General features: G+C 46.7%; 1 protein-coding gene across 13 annotated transcripts in view; it reads right to left on the bottom strand.

Annotated features, from left to right (window-relative positions):
• Window positions 1–656: 656 nt before the first annotated feature.
• TEAD1 (TEA domain transcription factor 1) overlaps window positions 657–10,116 on the bottom strand; it is a 259,997-nt gene continuing 250,537 nt past the window's right edge. For all 13 annotated transcript variants that reach the window (XM_087855286.1, XM_045796512.2, XM_045796511.2 and 10 more), the window contains one exon: window positions 657–8,292. In XM_087855286.1, the coding sequence (XP_087711412.1) occupies window positions 8,179–8,292 (114 nt within the window). In that variant the 3' untranslated portion in view covers window positions 657–8,178. The remainder of the gene's footprint in view (window positions 8,293–10,116) is intronic.

Raw genomic sequence — 10,116 nt, 5'->3', positions numbered from 1 at the left:
CTCTTGTGGTTTGCTGAAAATGGCTCTTTTCAAAGGAGATGGGATGTTATTTCTTCTCTGTTCCCACTCCTGCCAGTGAGTGACTCTTGGGATGTGAGGCATGCTTCACCTCAGATTTCAAAGAAACGGGAGAAGCAAGACCTTCTGAGGTCTAGGTCCCAGGGTGCACTTGGTCTTCTTCTAAGAAGTCCAAGGTCACCATTGTTTAAAAATTTCTCCCCTGGCCTTGAGCTACTTACATCCAGGGATTCTCAGTGAGTCATAATGCTGGGGGTGGGGATGCGGTGAGTAAGGAGGGGGAGGGAGGTGAGGAGGGGAGGGGAGGGGGGAAGAGTCCAGCCTGGGCATCAGCGTGACCTATTTAAGGCTCCACCACTCACCAGTCATGACCTGGGATGATCCATCTTTTCTGAGCCTCAGGTGGGGGTAATAATACCACTGTCTTTGGAACTATTGTAAGAATTAAAAGAAACAATGTATCCACATTGTACCAACACCCTTGGCAAGTGCCCGGCACACAGGAAACACTTAGTGAATCAAAAGCTTTCTTATGCAGGGCGGTGCGGCACACACCTGAATCATGAGCCCCACAGTTCACCCACAACTCCTAATCACACGTCATTTTCAACAACATACACTTCTGCAGATAAAAAAGGTAACCCACACTTTCATTTTCTTTATTTTTCATTGATACCGTATGAATACAAAGTTTCTAGAAAGCTACAAAATGTCTACCACTTTATCAAGAAGGCATCAAAATGTGTCACTTTGCAAAGACATGAAAACACCTGCAGGAACTGACACAAAAATAGCATTTTTAGAGTGATGAAATAATTGCACTTAACTGTCATGGATATTAAAGTTATCACACATATGTACCGCGAAAGCTAGAATACATTTTTTTTTTACAAAGCACTTTATAAAAAAATTCTCTGCACACAAACCCTATAATTTTCATATAACTATCATACTAAAGATAAATTCACTTTAAAGCCAACACTTAGAACATTTTTAAACAAAAAGGTACCAGTACCTAAACACAGACATTAACAAATACAAGAATACTGTACTGCCAAGAGGTTTAACCAAATGCCTTTTGAAAGTTTCTGCAAATAGGTCACGAAAACATGTGTGAGACTTTGCCCCCCACCCCCATCTCTCCAATCTACTGAGAGGAACCTTATCCCCGGGGGCAGGTTCTGGAGCCCCTCCCAGCTGCAGTACAACATCAGAGCGACCGCTGACCAGATGAAGCGCTTACGCCACGAGCCCATAGTATACACGGGACACACAGACACCGACGGCGAGAATCCCATTAAGTCATTTAGAACGTGAACAAACACATGTGGCAAAACCAATTTACATACAATTTAAGCATATTAAAGAATTAAAGGCTATTCGGGTTTCTTTTTTAAACGTTACAAAATTTTTTTGTTGTTTTTCAGGCACGTACTGTTTTTTTTTTTTTTTTTCTTTTTCCTTATCTGCAGGCAAGAGCCTACTGATACAGGCCTACAGAAGTGAATCTTTCAAGGAGGTAACAGGGAGACGTATTTTTTTTTTTAAAGAAGTGCAGTTAATATCTAATTTACACAGTCAAACTAATCACAGAAAACGACTGATCCAAAATAATAATAACAATAATAAAATAAGAGACCGTTTCCAATTGACTTACGCCTAGATTCCGTGAGCCTCTCTCAGAGACAGGGGAGGGGAGAACCATCTCACCATGGAAGGCAGACAAGAGAGTCTACCTGAGAGAGATGGGATCTCCTGGAATCTGACCCCATTTAATAAGGGACACGAGGGAACATAAATGCCATTTCAAATGAACTAAAACGATGTAGTGCGGCAGGGGACTGACTCACTGCAAAGTCAGAGAACAAAACAAGCTACAGCCTTCGGAAGCAGGACAATAAATACCAATATTTCCTCTTAGTTAATGGTGCATGACTTCAGCGAAACTACCCTTGCAAATGCGGTAAATTTTAAACACAAAACCTTCATTCTTCACAACAGAAGCAATGAGTTTATGAGAGAAAACGATTGCCAAACAAAGCACAGCAACAGCTGAAAAGAGAAGCAGGAAAACCAGCATCCGATTCATTTCTTTCCAGGTGTGGGACAGTATTGACAGGGAGGGCTGAACTCAGGCGGCTCACTCTCGCCCGTGTTAGCCCATTTTCCTTTTCATCACTTGTTTGTTTCTTGTAGAAATTTCTATAAATACTCACAACTTGGTGTGGGTAGAAATCACTCCTGAAATTTCACAGCCCAGACAGGGTAATCTTAAAGACACCAGGGAGAGACGAAAGAACATACGAGTTAAGAGTTCAGAGGCTAACTTTCGGAGATGTCTGATGTCACTTTGAAGTCTGTATCGGCAAGGGAACTTTTTTTTTTTTCCTCCTGGCTTTTGTTTGGCTGGTGTTTTTGCCTTCTGGTCCTTTCCACGCCTCTTCCTTACCTCTATCAGTTTTCCCAATCTAAACAAGTTTTTGAGAAGAGCCAACACACAGACTCTAAAGGGTTGCCCTTTTGAGGGCTGGAACATTCTTTGAAAACGCCGAATTGTGAACGGTGCTCTTTGGAAGTTTCTCATAGCACATTCGTACACAACACTCAGAGTCAACATTTTCGCCGTAAGAAGAACACTTCCATTGTAATGACCCTAACTCATTTTTGTTCTGCACTCGCATCTCAGTCCGAGGCTTCCAACTTCCAGAGTGGTATCACTGCGTAGACCAGAGAAGTGCGCGCTGTCGTCTGAATGGAAAAGAAAGCCTCCACGGAGACTGAACACGAACACGAGGCGAAGGACAGATCTGTCCACCGGCCGAAAGTCTGTCGTTTGCGTGGCAGGCCCCTCGCGCGGCCGCGGGGCCAGGTGACGGGCAGAGAGGGCGCTGGGGTCGCGGACACACACGCACACACACACACACAGACACACACACACACCAGTTCCTGGGGTCCCTCCTGCTGCTGGGCGGTGGTGACGGCACGGCAGGCAGGGTCCGAGGCGCGCCCTTGTGGACAGAGGCCTGTGGCTGGTTACTCATCCTGGTGAACCAAAGGCATTACGGTGATCTCAGAATATTTTTGGTCTCTCTACAAATTATCGTTATATGGCAGCACTTTTCTAAGCTGGAATCTCAAACCAAAGGCACTTCCATGCTAGAGCGCAGAAGATTTATAAATAGTAAGTATTTGGTCGTGAATTTAAAAGGCAACTTTAAAAGTACAATTTGCTTTTCACACTAAACTATGAAGTTGGAAAACCTTCCGTTTTGGTGTATACATTTGAGAGTGCGGTCAGAGAACCGACTCGTGCTCAGTGTCCGATTTTAGACCAAGCGGTCAGTGTCCTATAGAACAGGAGGGGGAAAATGGGCTTACACAAGAGAACGGAGAACTTTTGCCTGTGCGGTTTCATCCGGGGCCAATTGGTGGATGGACGCGGAGGGCTGGGTCTGACTAGGCATTACTAAGGCACTGCTTACTGGAACGCTTTGGCAGCTCTGAATTGAAAACTCCCTAAAAAAGTAACAGTAGTAAGAGAAATGCTTCCAGCTTACAAAAGGGCTCACAGTTCCGAGGCAGCCTTTTGCACTGCACACCCTACACGCAACATCTCAGAAGATTTAAGGCTTTGCAGAAATGACATGTGCAGGGCTTTGCCACAGAAACGTCAACAGAAAGAAAGAAGCGATGCAGACATATGCTCTCGATGTCACAGGTGGGAACGCCAACACACAGAATCGGTTCTACCCTCCGTGAGGACGGGTGTAGTGTACCAGACAGAGCATATAAAAACTTACGCAAATCGTATGTACCTGGTTCATAAAACTGTCATCTCAGACGATTTAAATAATTTATGGTTGTACAAACACAGACTGCTAAAGCCACTACAGTATTGAGACCTAAAGACGACTTGGGTTGAAGTCATCCGGGGACTTTTAACGCCAAGTGCTGGGAACAGGGGCTGCTTTTTGGCTGGTCTGAGTGTGGGACATGGTGGCTGGGTTGCTTAGCAGATAAAACTTGGCCTCAGAGTCTGTGGCAGGTGAACTGTCCTCAGGTAAGCGAAAAGGCTCATCAGCGTTCGTATCTGCTCGTGGCTGCCTCACGCAGCTCCAATCAGACCAGAGGCTCCGTGGGACAAGCGGCATCAGCATCGGGGCGATGCTGTGCTCTGGCGACGGGCGTTCTTAGTGCCCCCCTCTCTCCCGCACTGAGTCTGTGTACAGCTTCGTAGGGAACATTTAGGCATGAGCACCGAAGAGGAACAACCTCCACTGGGAGAGCCCAAGGAGTAAGTGGCCAGGTCCCAGAGCCTCACCCTGATTCTGTCACTAACCAGCTGGGTGACTGTGGGTAAGTCACACCTCCCCTCTGGGCCTCAATGTTCTCATCTGCTAAATGAAGGGGAGCAGGTTGTGCTCTCTTTCAGCTCAATAAAGAAAACTCTATCAGCCCTCTTCCAGAACAGGTCCCTCTCTCCTCCATCCGTTAAGATGCAGTGTTCCAAAGGCTTCCATAAATTCCAAAAACAGCACTGAGTGTAGGGCAGAAGGCAGACAGCACTGAGTGTAGGGCAGAAGGCAGAAGACCGGAGGAAGTTTACCGAAATGATGAAAGCGCTGGTCGTGAGACCCATACGCTTATGAGAATAATGAACACAGCTGGGACTTCTTTTACAGCTGGTAAACTAAGGAATGAAGGTCCAATCACAGAGGCCCTCACATAGGTGCGAGCTGATTATGGGGATGGTGGTGACCAGCTGTTCCCAACATCCCCAGGGATGAAGGGAGGAATCCTCTGTAGCAAGACAGACTCTGCTGTGAACGGAAAGTCATTTGAGTAACATTCCTACCTGCCTCTTCATGACCTGAAACGAGGCTCCCAGGACAGCAGCTTTCTCAGAGTGAAATGGAAGGAAGGATAAAGAAAATCTCAAATATGGCATTTGTGACCTGTAAGACCTAGGGCAGTGGTTCTCAACTAGGAGTGCTACTGCACTCCGTGGGATGTTTGGCGATGTCTGGAGATAGTCTGGGCTGTGCTGACAGCAGGGAGAGTGCGGTGGAGGCCAGGGACGCTGCGCAGGGTTGTCCCACAGAACAAAGAACTGCTCCCAACTGTCAGCGGTGTCAAGGCTGAGAAACCCCGACTTAGCATGGACCTTCTGGGATTCCAGAACCTGTTTGCAGAAGTCCTGAGAGTAACTTTAGGTCTCTTGCTAAGATGGAAACAAATGCCAACGGACCAGAGTCGGTCCTTCAGCTCTCCCCTGTGCAGGCTGTGGAAGACGGGCCTCCACGCTCTCCAGAAAGAAGACGAGAGGCCCTGACTCGAGGCTGCTCATGCTGGGTCACGAGGAGGTCCGGTACCCAAAAGAAGGCTGTAAGGACAGAGGCCTAGAAAGGCTTCTTATGGTCTGGGAAGCTTGACCGCTGGAGGGAGAAGACTGCGACGAAGGATGAAAGCCCACAGACAGCCCTGGATCAGGTGCTCCCGCACCGCCCCCGCCCCCACGCCTAACTTGGCAGAGACAGACAGAGGGCAAGGGTTCGGGTAACAGGATCAGTGGTTAAGACAGGGAAAATACTGCCCTGGAGAAAGCTGTAGAAGGACAAGACGAGAAGTAAATTTTTAAGGCTCTTAGAAATGTTTTTAAGAGCAAAAAGCAATCCTCCAGGTTGTTCTTGTAAATGCCCCACACTCAGCTCTGAAGGCATCTCGGGGAGGAGGGCACAGCCGGCCTCTGTGGGCTCAGCAGACTGGGTGTGCCCTTCTCTGCGGCCCGCAGGACCCCCGCAAGCTGCGCTTCCTGGGTCTATTTGTGCTTTGAAAAGTAAATCCCAAGAGTCCCCCTGGCAGACAGAAGAGCCTCATTCCTGCATGGGAAAGTGCATCAGATACTTCTGTCGCTTAAGTTCTGGGCTGGCTCTGGCCCTACAAGGTCCTTTAGTCCCCTTCATAGGGTCCTGGCCCGGGGAGAGTGGGGTTTCCCTTGAGGAAAGATGCGGGAGACAAGAGTGAAAGAAACATCCCTAGGAGGGGTGCCCAAGAGAAGTCATTAAGTATGATGACCACGGAAGAAGCTTCAGTGCCTGGGCAGAGGGCCAGACGGAAGGGCAGACCACGAGGGCAATCCTTCAAAGGCCCCCTAAGAATCAGAGAATGTATGTTAGTTTCTTTTATGGAGGGAAGACAGACATCAGCCTACTGGTTTCTATGAGGGGTGTCCGTTCCAAATGGGAGAAGTTTTGCACTTTCTTCTCTGGTCTTCCAAGGAACCAGTGGCGTGAGTCCGGGAGAGGTCAGGCTTGGTCCTGTGGCTGCCTGTTTGCCACAAGCCAGCCACAGCCTCGTGCTCCTGACGACCAGACACTCTGATCACTATCCAGGCAGGGTCAGAGAGGTGGTGGGGCAGGGAAGCGGGTAAGGGACTTGGATGTGAAAGAACAAGGGATTTATTTTCTGGCCACAATAGGTTTCACAACTTAAAAACCTACTTCACGTTCTATTGTGCTCACCTATTCCTGGCAATTATAAAAATGTCACTTTCCTCTGGGAGGCTGGGGAGTGTAACCATGTTTCCTTCCCAAGGAATCACTTATGGAAATAACCCAAGACACGCGGCCACTTCAAACCCACTCTGCCTGGGCAATGCTTTGGAATATTTGGGTTGGAAAGTTCAATTTCTCCTGGAAAGAGAACCTCCCAAATGAGTCTGCTTGAAAAAAAGTCCGAGAGCACGCTGGGCCTCTCAAACCTCCGTCAAACAAGTACTGTGACTTACTGAGAGATGTGGAGGAAACAGATGTCCTTAGAATGTATCTAGATCTAGGGACACAGACTGAGATACAGACACATATCAGCACCTGGCAAACAGATGACACTGAAGAGACAGATGTTCAATAAATATGTGTTCAGTAACTTATGTGTATGTGTGTGGCTGGGTACACACACACACATGCACACACAGTTACGGCAGGTTACCACGCAGACTGGTTCACCAGAAAGAATTTATCCACAGGCTGGTGAGGATGCTTGCAATTTTCCGGGGAGCAGAGATACTAAAACTGATGAGCCTTTTACTTGTTTGGTTGATGAAATTTCTCCCAGCCACAGGATTTTCTCTACTTTGCAGCTCACAGTGCAGTATTCATGCCAATTTTAAATTTCTGTTATTAAATTTCAGTGGTTCAAACATTTACTCATCTTAATAAAAAATTTGGTTGTCCATAGAAAATATAACTGCACACACAAGACTATAAACATTGTACGTTTAGATTTTCAGTATTTATCTACTTATTGCAAAAAGAGCCATCTTTTTTTTTCATTAAATAATCATCACATTAGTACAATACAATTTTATATTTTTTAAATATACTATATATGTTAAGGATAAGGGGTGAAGTTTTCTTCCTTTGTAATACCTGTTCAAGAGTTTAATGGATTAAGAGATTAGTTTTAACCTTGAGGAAAAAAAAAAAAGTACAAATTTGTCTCATTAGAATATTTCTACCAAGCATTTAAGGCTATATTTTAACATTTGGTTTCGAAAAGAAAGAGAAGTTTCATTTAAAAAATAATTTAGTGAATTACATTCTTTCATAACTTCCACCCTAATTAGTTACAAAGATAAGTCTAAAGATTCTTAGTTTTGTGTACTAATTTACATTTATATTTAAAGATTAATTTTACTTGTATCTTAAAACAAGAAATTTTATGTTGAAAAAAGAAAAAAACAGAACTAAATACATTTGTATAAAGGCTGTAAATGCCCCATGGCAAATGCTCTGTCTCAGATTTTTTTTTTTCTACCACAATTAGAAACAGGTCTCTGCAGACAGAGACCCGGGTTCTTTAAGGTTCACCTTTCCCGAGAAAATTGTGGGCTGCGGATGTGAAGAACACACAGAAACCACTCAGATTTCTCTTTTTACAACTGTACCAGAACTTCACAGCTACAATGATAGTATGAACACATGAGAAAAAATGACTTCACTCAAACAGGATTTAGAAAAAGTCAGGGTGACCTCAGGGCCAGGGCACCCCCTGTGTGGTGAGGTTTACAGACAGTCATTCAATAATGGAGAGAGTGTGTGTGTGCGCACATACGTGTGTGTGTGTGTATATACAGATATCTATATATATAAATAACCATCTTCAGTCCTTTACAAGCCTGTAAATATGATGTTGTGCTCCATGTTCACTATTTGAAACTTCAAATACACAGGCCATGCAGAGGAGAGTTTCTTGTGTATCCCTGTTTGTTACCACCTGTTTAAAAAAAAAAAAGAAAGAGAACTATAGACCTATATATACACACAAACACACACAGAGAGAGACACCACGTGGATGAAAACACACTCTATCCGTGCTATGGCCACTAGGATTTGCTTGGGGACGGACAGTCTCAAGTCCAACAGGCAGACCACTGCAGACGTCCCAGCCTCCCACTGCTCCCTCCAAGCACAACTCAGGATAATTATGGGGCTGACTTGAATCCTATCTGAACTTAGTTACCATGTGTAAGAAACACCTTACGGACAGGGTCTGAGCCATAATCCGAGCCCCCAAGAATTACTGCAGGTTTTTGGGAGGGTCAATTTCTTTACAACAAAGACCATTTTCTAGAATTCTGTCCCACGCGACAGCCGTTTATCCTAGGAATTGCTTCCTATCTTATTCCTAAACTTCTACTCGATTTGTTTCACAACAGCCCACAATAGACGTGAGCCCCACGAATACTTAGCTCCGCACCGTTAACCAGCAGTGCTGGGACTCCGGACTCCGTAACAGACTCTGAGTAAGGCACGTGATGGAATCATGTCAACTGATCCCTCTTTCCATTTACACAGGCTTTACCTTTTGAAATGTACTCTTGACACATTCATCTGCTTCCCCTGTTGGTTCAAGTCCCTGGACTCCAGCTCTCTGCTCCTCCTGCCCATGGCCTTAGCCTGCGTTCTTACCTTGAGTGACCAGATCTGACCCAGGTCACTGCGGCCCCGACCTTGCCTGCTTCCCAGAGCCGTTCTCAGAAGGAACTTTCTAAAAGCAAATCTAGCCCAACTTCCCAACGGTTTCAGTGATGCTGTTATGTGTGTGTGTTTTGTTTGAAGACAGCCCAGTGTCTTCAAACTCTGAATCTGAGGGCCTAGGCCAGTGCCCGGGGGGGGGGGGGTTCCCCCTCTCCCCACTCTGTCGGCTGCTTCACCCGTTCCGTTTCCCTTACCCTCAAGGCATCCGAGGGTGTGGTCCCTGACTGACGGATAAAATCTCACACGCTTACAATTTTCCCATCAGGGCACACAGCACGCCTGTAAGTACCTAGATTTGTGTGACTTTTTTCAACGCCAGCATCTTCAGTGGGCTGTAAGTTCCCGCAGAACGGGAACCATGCCTCCTAGTCATTAGCCTGGCGCACAGCCGTTGTTTAATAAAAACGTGCTGAACGAACGGCCAGCGACGTCACAGCCAACATAGGGTAACTGCTTAGCACACTCCGACTCGGCAGGGGCCAGTCCCACGGAAAACTGCAGCAACTCCACGAGCGGCCGCCACGCCCGCTCCGCTCTGACGGGGAGGGAGGCCGGGGAGCGGACGGAACGTGGGAGAACCGTCAACGAAGACACCCAGATCGGACTTCGAAGACGTTTTTCCTAACCATCAAGCCACGCTGCTCCAGACAATGAACTGATACAGTAATAGATTATCTGCATTTTTTTTCCTGGGTAATAAAGATTTGATTCCGTACTGGTACCCACCTCCTTCCTGCCCCGTCTTACTTCCCGCCCCTTCGAAGCCTCACAGATCAAGACTGCAAGCATGCAGGCCTTCCGCCCTGGAAATCTCTCTCCCTCTCTCCCCATATGCAAAGAAATGCCATGTCCTGCTGCTTTTGCCTCCGGAACAGTCCCTGAATCCAGCCCCTTCTCCACCGCCACAGTCCAGGGTACCAGCGAAGCACCCGGACTCCCCCACCCTGAGCTGTCCCGGCTCCTCCCACTCCCATCGGTACACAGCCGGCGCGACAACCCTGTGAGCAGTAACTCTGACAACAACGCCCTCCTGCTAAAAACCCTGATGGCCTGTATTCAA

Source organism: Ursus americanus, chromosome 24 (genome assembly GCF_024610735.1).
Source record: "Ursus americanus isolate L20-20 chromosome 24, mUrsAme1.1.p, whole genome shotgun sequence".
Lineage (NCBI taxonomy): Eukaryota > Metazoa > Chordata > Mammalia > Carnivora > Ursidae > Ursus > Ursus americanus.
The sequence above is the reverse complement of the archived record's forward strand: the minus strand, read 5'-3'. Positions and strand labels throughout refer to the sequence as shown.